At 32.8% G+C, this 17,888-nt stretch overlaps 2 protein-coding genes across 3 annotated transcripts; one reads left to right on the top strand and one right to left on the bottom strand.

Annotated features, from left to right (window-relative positions):
• Nucleotides 1-10,907: 10,907 nt before the first annotated feature.
• LOC105788730 (uncharacterized) lies at nt 10,908-12,477 on the top strand. Its single transcript, XM_012615759.1, has 3 exons — nt 10,908-11,267; nt 11,367-11,507; nt 12,109-12,477. The coding sequence occupies exons 1-3, from the start codon at nt 11,076-11,078 to the stop codon at nt 12,277-12,279; spliced, it is 504 nt and encodes a 167-aa protein (XP_012471213.1). The 5' UTR covers nt 10,908-11,075; the 3' UTR covers nt 12,280-12,477.
• Nucleotides 12,478-14,522: 2,045 nt separating this feature from the next.
• On the bottom strand, nt 14,523-17,669 carry LOC105788729 (protein NRT1/ PTR FAMILY 8.1). Of its 2 annotated transcripts, none has more exons than XM_012615758.2 (5): nt 17,307-17,669; nt 17,110-17,231; nt 16,811-17,028; nt 15,699-16,252; nt 14,523-15,519 (listed from the first exon to the last, which is right to left on the bottom strand). In XM_012615758.2, the coding sequence occupies exons 2-5, from the start codon at nt 17,213-17,215 to the stop codon at nt 14,685-14,687; spliced, it is 1,713 nt and encodes a 570-aa protein (XP_012471212.1). In that variant the 5' UTR covers nt 17,216-17,231; nt 17,307-17,669; the 3' UTR covers nt 14,523-14,684. The 2 variants fall into 2 exon arrangements, with proteins under 2 accessions (XP_012471212.1, XP_012471211.1); XM_012615757.2 differs by having other exon boundaries at nt 17,427-17,669.
• Between the last annotated feature and the right edge of the window lie 219 nt (nt 17,670-17,888).

Below are 17,888 nucleotides of genomic sequence, written 5' to 3'. Positions count from 1 at the left end.
GCAGTGGATACAAGTTAGGAGGAGTGTTGTATTGTGATGGATACGACCCAAAGATATCAAACCCGGAATGATATTCGTGTCCTAACGAGCCCAGGAAATAGTCATTGACCCGTAACTCCGGATGATAAGAACTATTAGTCGAATGTGTATGTGATCACTTGGGCTCGGGTTCCAGTTGTAGCTCGGGCTCGGGCTCGAGCTCTGGCTCAGCCTCTATATTGGGCACTAGCTCGTATGCCCCAGGTCGATAAATCTGCGAGGGGACTACAGTCGACTGCCCACTAAGTGAATATGGTTTTCCCGTACTAGAGTACAATTGCATGTACTCTAACTATGGTTGCAAATCGGAAGAAATATCCATCTGAGGTTTTCGCGCCATCTGATTATCCCACACTGCAATATATTTTCGGTGCATAACTCCCTAATTATTTCCATGTTTTCCTCTCTTGTTGATCAAGTGAATCTTTCCCAACTGTATTGGTGGATCTGGGATATACTGGATGCAACCAAATTACCGGAGTACTCGATCCCCGTTATACCACTCGACTGTCTAGAAATTGATAATTGGTGCGTTAATACACCACAGGTGAGAATAAATGTGGGCAGACGAGGGTATAACAACCACAATTTCTGGTCTCTAATACGACATCCAGATAAATAGCATGACTAATAACATGGTTAAAATTTAACACGGTTCGAGTAAGATATACAAAGTAATTACATGTCACGAATATTGGAATAGCTTACCCCTTTCCCGGCATGTTGTTCAATCATCAGACGATATATTGGGACAGTGTACGACCTCTTGATACCCAGATAAAAACTCCATCTACGAAACAAATTACAAGTAAATATAGTATCGTTAGAATAGTATCATTATAAAAAAATGTCAATTAATAAGAAGTTAAATTTTATCACCTGTTCAATAGTGGAAATACAGATGGTTGGTGCCTAACCGATGCCAAGAATGACATCTGATAAAGAGCCCATGACAACAGCAATACAAGGCATCCGCCTATGTCTACGACATCAGGTTTTGTTGTCCGATAAAACTCACAATACAACATAGCCAGAACTACGGAACCCCAACTATACGAGCGAACATTCTGCAAATCAGCTAATAAGGGTAAATACATCAAATGAACCATGTTGTTGTTTGCATCAGGCATCAGTACACCCCTATAATATGCATAATGTACGCTCGAGCTGCGCACATCACCTCATGCTCAGTGGCATTAATTGATAAATGTTAAAAATTGGCTTTCAGCCATGAAAATTTCAAACCCGTAAAATTGGACTTAACATCGGCGGGCGAGACTCCTAATAGGCTATAACAAAGGGCAGCCGGCTCAGCTATCGCACTTACTCCCGTTACTGCACTCCCTACACGGCAAATGAACCAATGCGGATATTAAATCATACCGCAAATCAAACATCCAGATCAATACTACTGACCCGAATCCAGCTAACTCCAAGTATGGCATCAATCGTTCATCCGAGGAATATCCTAAACCATTCACCCGGCCCCTTAATGCACGGTACAAGCCCTGATAGTGATAAATTACAGAAAATAGTTATAATAACATAATTTATTTCCGTAAATTACGTAGATCTTTTTTAAGGGAACTTGTAATTAACAAATAATAATATATTACCATATTATTAACTGTGTTTAATATGTGACCATTGTTCTTAATCAATGGAGTCATTGCATACCGCAATTTCAAAACAAATTTCATTATTAATTTTAATGTTTGATGGATTTTAAATATTTATCGAAATACCTAAATTTTATATATTGTTTTAATTACAAAAAAATACCATACAGCTTTTTTCCACATCATATTTTTTGCTATATTACATTAACAAAATAAATATATCTTATAAATTCCAACTCAAACTCCAACTCAATGGTCCCATTCACAAATTTCATCTCAATGGTTTAATCTTTTATCTACATAAAAACAAAAATTTTATATTAAAATACTAAAAATAACATGCCAATAAAAATATAACAAAAACATAACATAAACGATACATAATAAATACAAATATTCTTATTATTTTAAAATGATAATAAGTAAAATGTTTTGGTTTAACATATAATATATATAATAACATGCCAACTTAATTATTGTCAAAAAATATAATTTTTTCATAGAAGTTCAAAAGAAATTTCATTTTAAATATTTATAAAAACATAAAATAAAATTTAAAAACATAAACTCTTATTCTCAATTATAAAATCTTAAAAATTAGAAAACTAATTCCTAATTTATTTCATAAATTCCAAATTCCATATCAATGGTCTCATCTTTTGTCTACATAAAAATAAAAAATATTAAAATAATCAAAATAACATGCCAAATAAATTTCATAAAATATATATAATCAACCTAAAACACTCATAACAAATAAATTACATAAAATAATAAAACATTCTTTGTACATAACATAAATAGGCTTTTTACTTCAATAAACATTAAAAATAAAATATGAATGAATGAAAATATAAAATAAATACAAACATACCTTAATAGCTCTTTTAACCAAATAATACCTTACAAAATAAATTTAAAATTATATTTGAATTAAATCAACAATAATAACAACAAAAACAAATTAAATGTTTCATTAATCAATTAATTTATAACAAAAAAATACCTTTTTCTTTTCTATTTTTTTTCCTTCTCTTTCTCCTTCCCTCTCTCTTTTCTCCATCTTTTTATTATTATTTCTTTTTCCCTTCTCCTTCTTCTTCTTCTTCTTCTTTTCTTCTCCTTCTCTTTCTTCTCCTTCACTCACCGGGCAAAAATGAACCTTAGGGACTATTATAAGGTCCCCAAACACACAAAAAAAAAAAAACAAATGAACTGTTACATGCAGCCGTCCCATCGCCTACCACCGAGGTGCCACCAGTGTCGTCTCCTCCACCACTGGGTGCCGTCTTTTCCCAAGAAGTGACCTAGTATTTTGTCCCATCGTGTCAGCGGGTCGGTTTTCGAGTCTGATTTTTATTGTATACTACCTATATTTGACCCGTATTTTTATATGTGTGCTGTCTATCTACATGCCTCCACCATTATTTTATTATTATTTTTTAAACTGTATTGTGTCAGAATATCAGGGTGGTGCTGCCATGCACCACTCTCCATCCATCTAAATGTACCATTTTGGTACATAATTGTTGCAACATACCATTTTGGCATTTTTTTATATTATTTGGGTAAAAAACCTCAAGTTTGGTTTTCTTATAGAAACTTTAGTTCATTACAAAAAAAAAAAAGAAAAAGAAAAAGGAAATTCGTATTGCTCTTCAGTCTGATAATTGCTTTTATGTAGATAAAATTGGTCGTAATGGAAGCTTGGCTTTTTTATGGAATTCCAATGTCAACGCTACTATCACAGTCTACTCTAGCAACTATATTGATGTAATTATTGAGTCCTTTAAGGAAGTCCGACGGCAGTTAACGGGTTGTTATAGGTTTCCAGAAGTGAGTAGAAACGGACTAGTTGTTATCCGGTTAATTATTGATGTCATTTTAATAAAAAATTTTAAGTATGGTATAGATGATTAGGAGAGAACAATTGGTGGTCAACTTCAAATTAACTTAATCTATTAATCTACTCATATAAATTTTAATCGACTTAATTAAAACAATTTAATATTGGTGGTCAATTAAATTGATTAATGCTTTTCTAATTCAAATTATATTTCATAAGAGGTAATTAAATGATTTGTCCTTAAATTACGACTCTTATTTTAAATTGGTTTTCAAATTTTAAAATGTTTCAAGGTTATATAAATTAAATTTAACCATTAAATAACACATTAGATATTATATGGCTTGATTTAAAATGAAAATTAAAAAAATTAAAACGTTAAAATGAAATTAAAATAAAAAATTTAAAACAAAATTAAATCATTAATCATTGGAACATAACTTTCAAAAGTATAAACTAAAAGTAAACATTGCACTCTCGTATATTTTTCTCTTTGTTGCAAAATAGTATCTTTTGCCTAGCTTCAAATTCAATCAAAACATTGTTCACTCCTTGTAAGGTACATGGTTGCATACCAAAGGTTATAACCGCCACAACCAAACTCATAGTCACTAGGTAATCCGATAAGGATAGTTAAATAATACGCGGTGTCTAAAATGGGGATGACCAGAACTTGCAATATTATCATAAATGGTCTGTACTTCAGCAAGATACTCAAGCATGGATTGATCCTGGTTTCTTAGACTTTTTTAATTATACAATGAAGATGCATAACTCATGTCATGGATAAGGTAGAAAATATTTGTTGAAGTTTTTTTCCAAATCTCATATGAGGATGTGCATCTAACAAGTGCAAGCAATATACTTGAGCTAATCGATACAAGTAACCACAAAGCTAAAGCACTATCTTGTTTAAAAGTAAGATATTCAGAATTCATCACCTTATTTCCAATTTTAGCAACAATGAACTTTGAAAAGTGCAAGCATTCTCAATATACTTTTAAAAAGAATGTGTAACACTTCAAAATCGGCCTAGACGTTATGTTCGTATCTGGCGATATCACATTGAAGTGTTTTTTTTTCGAAAATATAGTTTCATTGAAAAAAAAACTCATTCTATATTAATTCTCGTTTATTGAAAACTCCAGTTGTTTTTAGCAGTTTGTTGATCATATTAGTTTGTTGCTATATTTAAAACGTTGTTTGATGCGGAAGCTTTTACAGTATTTTACGAAAACGTGGTGTCTTGAAAAGCATTCATCTTTTGAAAATCCGCGTCCTACTACTATCAGTAAGATTTTAAAAAAAAAATCTCAAATTAAAAGTTAACAATTTAAAGAGGCCTTATTACAACAAATACCCAAGTTAAATTATTGTCAGTAAAAATCGAGTATAGAAGTAGGTGCGGTTTTATGGTCACCTCCGAGTCTCTCGCAATGCCGATCCCTAAGACTGGGGATTACTTGTAAGATAAACAAATGAGTGAGTTTATGAACACTCAGTGTGTAACCTCATATAAGCAAAATGGCCAATTAGGCCTTAGGCAAGTGCAGTCTGGGCCTAAGCCCAATTCAATAACAGTTTAGTTCCGTTGGGCCTTAGCCCATTACAGTATCAGTATCAATGTGGGCCTTAGCCCATTACAGTGATAGTAACAGTTCAGACATGCAATTAGAAATCTTACCCATCCAGCCTCTGCACTCCACTCCATCTAGCCCAGCACTCCATGTGGGGATAATATCACCCACCCATCCCTTCACTCCAAAATTAGCACCGTCATGACACTAACAGATTTGCAGCAGAGAGTGCCAATCTGATAAACTTCCTCCAATCATAATAATCCCATTCCCATGCAATATAACATACCTGTATGCAACATATATATCGTGGCATGCTTATATACAATCATACATAACATAAAACATACAGTCATTTTATAACATAAGGCATAACAGGCATTTTACCACGTGAGGGCATAACAGTCATTTCATATCAGTTTGGGAGTTTAGGTTTACTTACTGACCCATCAGTAGATTCACAGTCGTCTCAAGCAACCCGTGCAACCTTAACAGTCAAACAGTGAAATTGGGCTCAAGGCCCATAATGTGGGCTCATATAGGTCACACACTTGTGTGGGCCTCAAAGCCCAAAATTGGCCACGGTCATGAAATTACACAGTTTGGCCCAATTTTTTCCATACGTTCGTGTGGTTTACCCGTGTGGGGTCCACAAGCCTGTTGGGCCCACATAACCCATTTCGGCTCATCGTGGCCCAAAACAACCTAAGATCACGAAATCACTCATGGGGACCGCAACAATCTAATGCCCACATTTTATACATTTGGTTTACCACACGAGCGAGTGCACGCTCGTGTAGCGTCAATTGCCATAATTTTTGGCTTTTGCCGGTTTACGTTTTAGGCAGGGTTTACACACCTGATTTCTATTTGTTAAGAAAACTGCCCCAAGTCTTTGAAACATACATTTGACCAATCAATCACCAATTATTCACTTAAACATTTACTCAATCAAAAACATAAAAGTTGACCAAGTGTTAAACTCACAACAACAATACCTTCACTAGAGTAAGGAGGGAGGTTTCGCCCACTTAAGATGTCAATCAAAGACCTCTAGCCCTTTGGTCAACTCCTAAACAACCAACAGAAAATCCCCTTAAACCACTTAACCAAACAAAAGTTAATCAAGAACTAGAAACAAAACTTACTGTACCACGAAAACGTACGCTTACTCACGGAACGAATGAACACAATGAAGCAAATAGGAAAAGAAAATAAGAATAAGATGATGGGAAAAAACTTTCGGTAGCAATTTTGGCAGCAATTCGGCAGCAAAGAGAATAAATTCAAATTGTCCAAAGATTAGGAGCAACCGAGATTTGGAAAAGAAGTAGTTATCATTCGGCTTGGAGAGAACAAAAAAAGAGCATGGAAATCTCAAAATTTCGGCAGTAGGTGGAGGTTGTGAAGAACCGAACGACAGCAAAAGTAAAAAAAATAAGAAGAAAAAATAAAAGATGGAAGTAAAGAGAAAAACCAAAAGCTATCAGAAAATTGGGGAGAAAGAGAGAGTAACTGAAATTACCACTACTAGTTTAGGTTTTATCCAAATTCTTCCATCCAAATCTCCCCAAAACACTCCCCTCAATCCCCCAAATCCCTCAAAAATCGAAATTCCCTCAACAAACTCCTAAAAATCGGCCACAACATCCCCACACTCCTCAAATACTTAGAATTTTACCATATTTCAAACTCCTTCACGGCACATGTACAAAAAAAAATCCTCCTTGCACATACAGAGATTCAAACTCAAGACCCCTAACACTACATCACACCACTTAACCACCAGACCAGTAGGTCCATTCTTACATTTTTTTTTCAATATTTATTTTTAAGCCTACTGACTAAAGATAGGGGTTTATTCAATTAAAACAAAAATTTTGCCCAAGCCAAGGCTTGAACCCAATACTTCTTAAACACTTCTAGAATACATAACCACTGAAACAGGCATATATTTGTGTCACAAACATAAGAAAACAAATATATAAGGGATTTTTAGGGCGTTACAGAATGACTTGCGTAAAGAACACTTGTTGAAGCCAAAAGGTAATTTGTTTAATCTAAGTTAAGAATTATAGATTTGTTGGAGAATGACTTTAATGATTAGAGTACTTAAGGTTCGACATATTCATTTTTAAAATTTGCAATTGGAGGATTTAGAATCTTCATGAAAAAAAATAGCTTGAGAACCTTTGAACAAAAAAATCATGGATCGAGACTAACGCTGTAAAACTTAAAGCTCTGATACCATAATACAGTCTAGTACAAAGTTTGACAAAGAAGAAAGTTTGAATATAAAAGGAAAGTAGAAGAAAAAAGATGAGTAAAAAGGTAAGATGAATAAGAAATGTTGTATGGTTTTATTTATTCTATTCTAAAAAATTGTTCTTTAGTCATAGGAAGAGAGAGTATTTATAACCTATCACAAATCATCTTGGCTTCTTGATTTGACCAAGTCAACTCCTAGCAACCAATCATAACAACCTATAACCACTTAGTATTTAGTTATAGCAAAGATAACTGAAACTCAACTAAATGTCTATGTGAATGATGCATGCATGTACGAGATTATCAATATTTACATAAGGTGGGACTCCTAAAATAAATTTAGAAGAGAATCCACATATTTACATAAGGTGAAATTTAAATTTAAGACCTCAAAGTTCCAAAGGCCTTAAATTTACCATCAAGCCAAAACTTCATTGGCTGAAAAAGTTAATTAGAAATATTATTATATTTGAATTCTCATGATTTTATTAAGGGAAAACTATAGTCATTTTTGTTTGTCTCATGTTACATTTTAGTCACTTATGTTTGAAATGTTAGGTTTTAATCACTTACTTTATTGTGTTGTAACATTTTAGCCACTAAGTGTTAATTGTTATTAACAGTGTAACGGTAAGCTAACGTGGCACGTTAAATCATCATTCAAACAAAAATTTTAGGTTAAATTATACAATGGATCCCTATATTTTTTTTTGTGTTGAGCAATTTAATTTTTTTATTTTATGTTCTTTGAACTTTCCCCATTTTTTTCTTTATTTTCCATTTTCTTCTCCTTCTCCTCTATTTTCCTCCATTTATCATTTCTTTTAACGTAATTTTCTATATTTTCCATTTGTTAAAATAAGCTCTTATACTTTTATTATTTTGAACAATTTAATTTTTTCTTTTTTCTTTTCCTTTTTCTTTCCCTTTGTTTTCTCTATTTTTCTCCTTCTCATATTATTCACTTTGCAAAAACATAATCTTTTCTCACCAAATAAACCAAGTCCTTATTTTTTCACATGATTCCTAAATTGAATTTCACTCAAAACCAAATATCAATCATTCTTAATCAAATCTCTGTTTGAATATAACCTAATTTTGAAAATAAAATTGGATCTAATTAATCAATATAAAAACCATATCATTAATAAAATCTAAACATAAATTGAATTCTTTATATTCAAAACAAAAATTTTTTCGTTTCCAAAATTTTACAAAATTGTGTATATTATTTATTTCCTTTTCTTCTATTTTCTGATGAATAAAATTAAGCAAACGATAAATTTGATCTAAACCTTCTTAGATATTCCCAAGCAAACTTGATTGGAAGTCGGGCATGGATGAACCGAAGAGAGAAATGGAGCATGGAACCAAACCGGTTTAGGTAAAGTTTAGGGTAAGTTTCGTATGGTGGTCATTTTAGTCATTGAGAGTGTAGAGCTCATTTGAAGAATTTGTAAAACAATTTAATTTCGAGAGGGCGAGAGTGTTGTAGGTAAGATATATAAGATGGTCATGGGGGTTGGTTAGGAGGTTAAGGGAATGAGCTCAGGAAACTTTGTTGAGGGTGGACTGCCATAAGCCATGACTGGAGAGGTCTTCTAGTGAGACGAGCTTGTGGACTAAGTCATTGAGATATCAAAATTAGTTTGTTAAAGCGATAAGGGATGATGAGGGTTTGTAATTGTGGGGGTAAGAATATGCGAAGCAAGTTTTATTTTGGTTTCAGCTTTCGCCTTTTCTTTTTTCATAAGTATAAAAAAGTTTTAACAAGTGAAGAATATAAAAAAACTACGTTAAAAGAGATAGAGAATGGAGGGAAACAGAGAGAGAGAAGCAGAAGAGAAAGGAAAATAAAGAAAAAGAAAAGAAAAGTTAAAAGAACATAAAAGAAAAAATTAAATTGCTCAAAAAGAAAAAAATATATAGGGACCAATTGTATAATTTAACCTAAATTTTTTGTTTGAAATGATAATTTAACATGTCACATCAGCTTATCGTTACACTATTAACGACAATTAACGGCTCAGTTACTAAAATGTTACAGCACACAAACATATGTGACTAAAATGTAACATTTCAAACATAAGTGACTAAAATGTAACCTAAGGTAAACAAAAGTGACTATTTTGGTAGTTTACCTTTTTATTAATATAATACATTTAGTGTTAATTGTGAATTTTTTAAGTTTAATATATATAAAGGTACCTAGACTTGGGTAACTTATACCTATTTGGTATCTAAATTTTTTTTTGACTTAATTGGTACCTAAACTTGAAAATCGTAAATCAACTCGATACGATTTTTAGATACCTGGGTAACATTATTAAAATATGTTGATGTGACATTGACAACCAATACTTGATATACAACCTTACATTTTGGTATGTAGTAAAAAGAATAAGTACCAAGTTAAAAAAATACCAAATTAATATATAATTTTAGATCCAAATAGAAACTGCAGAATTAACTTTATAACATTGAATTGACTTTTATAACATTTTTTATATAGGTTTATTCCTCTTTTCAAGGAATTCATTGGTGGTTGTGATTTTTATTTATTTTAAATTTCAGGATTTTGAAGAGAGTTAATTCTTATTATTGTTAATTAATTATAAATTTTGATTAAATTAATTTTAAATTTTAAATTAAATATTAATAAACTAACATCGTTACTTTTATTTACTGATGTATAATTTTTTCAAACATAAGTACAACAATGAATCCCAAAAATATAGGTACTACATCGAATAAAAGTATCAAATTTATATACCAAATGATATATTAAGCCTTTAAAATCTGTATTTATAAAGATATTTATATATAATTCATTATCAATTTATAAATTTACTAGTTTCTAATGCCATACAACGTTGCACATGATTTTGCACGTTTAAATCTTTAATTAATTTTTAAAATACTCTAATTAATATATATAAAGTAATATTCATTATTTGAATTGTTGAAATAATTAAAAATATATTATTAAAAATCCAAATGTTATAATATAAAAAATCAAATCATAAATAAGAATATTGATTATATTCAGTGTTGAATATAATTTTGTTTCACATAATTAATAAAAATAAAATTATTCAAAATAATAAAAGTTATTTTGTACCATTCAAAAATGACATTTGTACTACACTGTTCAAAGTTTGCTTTTATTATAGTCAATAAATTGACCATAATAGTTGATAGATAATATAAATTAGATTATATAAATAATTAAAAATCCTTTTAAAATAAAAGTAATATAATTTTCTTTTTTATTTTTAGGGAAATATTATAATTTAAATATATGAAATTTAAAATATTTATTTATTATTTAATAAAATTTTAATAGAATTAAAATTCTTATTTATAAGTATGATAAATTTTTTATAAAATATATTTATTTAACCAAATATTTTAGTAAAATTAAAGTCATAAGTCTTATAAATAATAAAAGAAAAGAAAAATTCCAACAATAAAATCTATATTAATATATTCAAATATTTCTTAGACTCATATTAGTATTTGGTAAATGGTAAGTTGTTTTCTCTTGGCCCAATCTAGTAAAAGACTTCAAAAACCAGCATAAAGGACAAAAGTGAAGTCCAATCCGACTGACCCAGCCCCAATTGAATTACAGGTAACAGAGCAACGACTTTTTAAGCTTTAACCGTTGAATCTCCAGATTTTCAGTTCTCACAATCTCAGCACGAGATCTAAGGGAAATCAGACATGGAAAAGGTGAAGGAACTCCTGCAACTAGACAAAGAAGCAGAGGAGACAGTGTCACGACTCACTATTCACCCCCACCGAGTCGGTTACGAGCGTAGCTTCTACAACGATTTCGGCTTACGCGGCATCCGTGTCGACAAGGTCGAGCCTGGCTTCGTTTCCTGCACTTTCAAAGTTCCTCCTCGCCTCACCGTAAGCTTTCCAAAAACCCCCCGATCTAAGATTCTGTTGAATTAGAATCATATGATTTGGGTTTGATTTTGTTTTTGTTGAATAAATGAACTTTGGCAGGATAAAAATGGAAATTTAGCAACGGGAGCAATTGCGAATATTGTGGATGAAGTCGGTGGGTCAGCGGTCTTTGTTATTGGTGTTCCTATGAAAGTTTCAGTGGATATGTCCATTTCGTTTCTGGGAACTGCTAAGCTCGGTGTAAGTAATCTTTTTTCATGAATTCAATCAAGAATTTCTAGGGCTTTTAATGTTGTGAGTTGCTTTGGATTTAGTACTAATAATTTCTTATAGTAGTGCATTTGAATGTTTTCAGAAAGTAATCCAACTCTGTTACTTATTTCTTGATTTCTGTGGCTTGAGTCTGTTAGCCAATTTGATGATGAATTTAAATCAGATTGACTTTTTCACTATCCGACTTGGGAATAATAGAAAGGTATGCTAGTTAAAAGTTGTAAAAGAGGATGTGAGATTGGATCTATCTAAAGCGGGTTGTTTTGGTTTTTGGATTGGATGAATTTGAGAGGTTTCTAATAAGGTATTTTGACTAATTTCGATTTTAGATCATTTTGAATTTGGGTTGTTTCAAGTTTGGTCATATGGGATTTATATCATTAGGTTTGTTAAATGAGTTTTTGGGTGAATCACTTTGGGATCAAGTCATTTTGGGTTTAGCTAGGGATGACAATGGATAATACAGATTCGGATATTTGTAGATATCCAAACTTTTTTACGTAGATATTGTGGATTCAGATAAGCAGAATTAGTGGGTGTTTTAATAGGATTGTAATCCGGTTTGCAGGATGAGCTAGAGATTACCTCAAAGGCATTAGGAGAAAGAGGAGGATATGCAGGAACACTTGTTCATATCAGAAACAAAGCAACAGGGGAGTTAATTGCCGAAGGTCGTCATTCCTTGTATGGTAATGAATCTAGCAAACTCCTGTTTGGTAATCAATCTAGCAAACTCTAGTCCACTGCTGGATGCCGTACTATTTTACTAAACTCAATGCTTTCTTGGAAGCATGGCATGTGATATGAGTTATTGTAACTTGTTGGATGCCAATCCGATATATTATATGCAAAATTTTATATGAGAAAGATATGTAAATTTATTTTATTTAGAATTATCCTAAACTTATTTATAAAAAGATTATATTTTGTTGATTAAGGTTTAGCTCGACTGACATGAGCATTATTACCTTTACGAAATGATGTGAGTTTGAGTGTCTTGAAATGTATTATCCTCCTATTTTACTTAACATTTAAAGATCAGAAAATTCATATATCTTTGTACCCACCATTTTAGAAAGAAAGCTTGAAAATTTTCCATCCCTTTTCAATTCTTAAAAGAGAAACACAGATTCAACGAAAAACAACAGATCTTGGAAGAGTCATCCAATGACGATAAAGAACTTATTAATTCTTTATTATAAATATAACAATTTGTAAAAACCCTTTTAAGATTTTTATTTTTGAAAAATAATCTTCCATTTTCTTTTGGAGGAAAACTGATGTCACTGACTATTTTTTAACGTTTATTGGAGGTATAATTGTAAAGCAAAAAAAAAAAACAAATTTAAATTTTATAGAAAATTTATATTTTGTAAAATTTTATATTTAAAAAATCCCCACCATATCCATTCATGATCCCTTTAAAATTTATTATAGGTTTTTGGTATACGAAATTGATTGTAGATTCTGATTGCCAATGAAAATAATTTAAAATTTTGAAGACAATTAAAAGTTTTGACTTTGAAAAATAGAACTTCTCATTTGCTTGGTTTCAAAGAAATTCATGTTTTTATTGTTAGTTTAGGATATGGACCTATTTTTCTGACTATCTTTTTCCAAAATCAACTAAAGTCCTCACTTTTGAAAAGTCTACAATTGAGACCAAAGTTTTTCTACGCAGAGATTACATGTTTTCGAGAGACTCCATTTTATTTTTAATTTAAATTATTTCATTAGATAAAAATTTGTTTTAGAAATTTTAGAATGTTGCTCAAAAAAAGACAATGGTTGACATAAGTCAAGAAAAGAGAATAAGAAAATTCCGCATAAAAAAGTTGTTGGGACCAGGCCCGGCTTTGGAGGTCGTTTGAAGGTGCAGTTGTCCAGAGTCTAAAGTTGAAAGGGGTCTAAAATATTATTTTTCAATTTTTAAGGGACCTAAAAAAATGTTTCTCCAACTTTTTAAATAATCTAAAACCCAATTTTTATTATTTTGTCTACCACCTCAAAAATATAAACAACGGCCTCAACAAAAGTATCCAATTTGGTTCATGATGCATTCTGATTTATAATAGAAATGAATCAAGAAGATGAAGGCGTATTGGAGAAGAGTGATCAAGGCACCAGTCGCCTTATACATTTGCATCATTCAAGAGCATATGCATTATTGCAGTGATATAAATTGACAACAATCCTTCTAGAAGCGTGTGACCATTCTTGCATTATTGGTAGGTATGTACATTTATAATTGGGAACGTGCAATTGCCAACAATTCAGGATTTTTTTTTTTTTTTACTGTCTGTTAATTTTTCCAAGTTTTGGTTTTGTACAGTCTATTTTCAAAGTTCTGGTTTCGTCCAATAAGTATTCTCTTTCATATTCATTTAAAAAGTTTTGATTTCATCCAGGTCCATTATCAAATTTTGGTTTTTCTCGAGTGTATTTTTGAAGTTTTAGTTTTGTCTAGTAATTTTTTTAAAATATCTGGTTTCACCCAGGTTAATTCTTTAGAAAGCCGATGAACCTTTTAACAAGTTTAATATTATCCTTGATTAGAATTTTTTCTCTCGATTTTGACGAGAGCTCAAATGCTTGAGACGATAGGTTCAAATGCTCGATTTTATTTATTAGATTATTTTAAATATTTTTATTTAATCTTATTATATAATTTCCTTTCCTTTTAATACGATACTCTTTATTTTATTTTTTATCGCAACTAAGGTATCCATCATCAGTAGTAGTAACTAATCTTTTCGTTACAGGTACTTTTCAAAGAGATAAATAGTTTGCCATGAAATATGAGCAACCATTATACCACACCACAGCTCATCATTCTTTTTCATTTTATTATTACTCCAACATTCACTTTGGCACACCATGCGAATCAATTTATATACATACAGTTCAAAATATCCCAAACAAAATTGGGTGCTACTAAGTTGCATTGGGATTTCACTTTGCCAGGAAAAAGGAGCTAAGACATTATATCCTCTATATCTTTCTCACCTTGTTTCATTGTTTATTAACTCATTTAAAATCAGACATGAGAAGCATTTCATGTTTTAACAGTGTAAAGGGGAGGGCGTGGTGGAGATACATATACAGTTGTTTACATTTGCTTTGGCATGGTAAAGAGGTACAGAATCAACGAAGAGTTCCCACTGCCTTTTTGTATGTGTACCATTTTGCTATCAAGAGAAATGCTCCTAAGTTAAGCACACTCAGCACTGCTAAGAGAAAGAAGAAGTAATGAATATGGCCATAATTTAAGTTGTCCGGTATCCACCCAAGCTTATCATTCCTAGCGGTTATAGCAGTGACAATGGTGACAAGCAGAGAGCTCAAGTAGTTACCAAGTGCTATGGTAGTGAGTTGCAGAGCCGAGCAGAAACTCCTCATGGCATCAGGCGCTTGCTCGTAGAAAAATTCCAACTGTCCGATGAGTGTGAAAACCTCTGCACACCCTATGAGGAAATATTGTGGGACTTGCCAAAATATTGTCATAGGCATTTCCTTAACCTCATAGTAATTGTGCCTCCTCACTTCCCGGAGTCGTTCGAGTTCCAGAATCGCTGCAACTACCATGGCAAATATTGATATGAAGAGGCCAATGCCCATCCGTTGAAGTTGAGTTAGGCCGTTCTTGTGACCGGTGAATTTTCTCGTCACTGGGACAATGATTCTGTCATAGATTGGCACCCAAAAGATCACACTGAGGGTGTCGAATATTGAAAGCGATGCTGGTGGGATCTTGAACGTAGAATTGCCAACGTGCGTATTCATTCTTTCGCCTTGCAACACAAATAAATTGCTCATCTGACTGTAGACTGCAGCAAAGATGATCCCGGTGGCCCATATGGGAAGCAAGCGAATTACAGCTTTTAGCTCCTCTACTTGAGTAACTGTGCAAAGTCTCCATGAGTTTACTGTACCCTTTATGTCGTCTGATTCGGTTTCCACAGCCGCTTTGTCAAAGAAACTGAAAGATTACAACAGCTAACTTAGAGCTTGAACATGGAAACCAAGAGAAAAACAAGCACTTGGCAGTAGAGTATATCTATTTACACGCACTGAGCATGCTGAACAATATTTTTCCAGTTATCTTAGACTTGACTGTATTGTAATTTTCAAGTTTGAGATTGATGTTCAGGCTCTAACCTAAGATCTTCTGTGTGCTCGACCTTCCGGCTTCCCTTGATATTAGATTCAGCATCCATGGTCTCATACAGGAGAGACTTATCAGCAGGGACGGCCACTCGGCATTTCCTGAAGGAGGCTACCACAACCTGACAGAGGCGTGTGAGAGGGCTGCCTCCAGGCTTTTGGTTTCGGTACAAACGAGTACCTGAAAAGAAAAATACAACAGCTATTGCCATAGCAATGGCTGGAATTCCAAAACCCCATCCCCAACTCACATTATCCTGCACCCAGACCAGCACAGAGGAAGCAATTAGAGCACCGATATTAATGGAAAAATAAAACCAGTTGAAGAAAGAGCTCTTGTGTTTCTTCTCGGTCTCGTTGGTGTCATCGAACTGATCCGCTCCATATGATGAGACACAAGGCTTAATTCCTCCTGTTCCTAGTGCTACCAGGTAAAGTGCTACAAAGAACACAGCACTTTGAGTCACTGTTGGGTCGCAGTTGTCTTCTGTGTAGCACCTTGGCTTGATGCCATGTACAGTTGCAGACATTGCCAAAAGTGTCATTCCCTGTATGAGAATCATAAATGGTTTTATAATATTTGTGAACATACAGATTTTAATGAAAAGCTTATTTCAAAATCTTAACTCCGGTATGATAAAAATTGATGATACTAGACTAAGCTGATACAGGGTACCATTATTTATACTTTTTGAGCATAGTCCTTAACATTCAACTAATAAACTTCAATCACCTAGTGCATTTATATCAAAAGTACTGTCTTTTTTGAGCATCCGTTAGTCCCTCAAGGATTTGTCATCTGAAGTTGTGCCTCCAATCAGTATTTGTGCTGTGGAAGATCTCTCATATGGGAGAGATCCTCGGTTCAAACTAAGGGAGACATACCTTCAGGTGACAAATCGTTCAAGGGTCGACGGGTACCCGAAAAGACAACAATAACTTTGATGCATTGTGCCAACGTTGTGAGCATAATTCAGTGAGAAGAGGAAAATACCGATATTCGACTCACAACACAGCCTAAAGAAAAGATAATACTTTGTCTATTGGGTTGTGTGACGCAATTATAAGCAAACAAACTCTCTCTTTTTAATGTGATTAGAACTCACAAAAACATAAATGATTGAGAAAAGGGCAATCGTCCAATATCTTCCCAGGTAAGCATCAGCCAAAAACGCTCCGATCAACGGTGTGATGTAGCATGTCCCACTCCAGTTCTGGTTATTTCTAGTAGCAACAGAAGTATGCTGATTTAGTCGGTGCTTGAAGTATCGCACTAGATTGCTGCTCATCCCATAGTAAGCCAATCTTTCACAACATTCATTTCCTGTTTGAATAAATTACCAAACTCGATAAGCATGTCCAAATTTGATTCACACATTACCAGTGGTTAATTTCATAAAATTACCAATAATAAAGGGGCAAGCTTTCCAGGTTCCAGTTTTCTTTATGTTTGCAGGGTTTCCCTTGTGATCCACTGTTCCATCTTTCGTGTAAAAATCACTTTCAGCCATGAATTTTTTCCAGTACCTGCACTTTCAACAATGAATTTATTCAGTAATCAAGAATCTAAAACCAATTAAACCCATTCAACCTCATAATCACCTTGAATATGACAAAACCCGAGTTTCTGAAACTAATAAACGAGGGTAGACAAAGTTGTTCAAACACAACACACTCAGTACCGAAGCTAAAATAGAGTTAAAAATTAGAGTGTGAACAAACCAGGGGTGTTACTCAATCTTCATCAAGTTGCGTAAGCCACTTGAGGTGGATGATGGATCCAGCTAGAGTTTATCCTTTCTTAGTCAACGAGTTGAAAGGTTGGAAGGAAGCTTGACTTTAATAGTTGAATTTGTGTTCATAATGATGATCGGTGAAAGGGTGTGTATAATAAGTTAATTAACTGTATATACTTTAATCTGAAACAAAACAAACAAAAAGAAAGAACTGCGTATACTTGAATAGTAATGAAGGGAAAGCTGGATTTGAAGTTGTTTAATAGTAGAAAATCGTAAAAGATCAATGGCGAGAATATGCACATGATCATTGAGATTTTTGCAGATTCACCTTGTATAATATCTTTGACTTAAGTTATAAAATTTTACTTAAAACTTTCAAATTACATTAAAAGAACCCTCAAATTTTTGAAAAAAGCAAGCCTTTTTTTTATATATTTAATTAGGT

Source organism: Gossypium raimondii, chromosome 2 (genome assembly GCF_025698545.1).
Source record: "Gossypium raimondii isolate GPD5lz chromosome 2, ASM2569854v1, whole genome shotgun sequence".
In the NCBI taxonomy this organism is placed as follows: domain Eukaryota; kingdom Viridiplantae; phylum Streptophyta; class Magnoliopsida; order Malvales; family Malvaceae; genus Gossypium; species Gossypium raimondii.
This window is presented reverse-complemented; position numbering and strand designations above follow the sequence as displayed.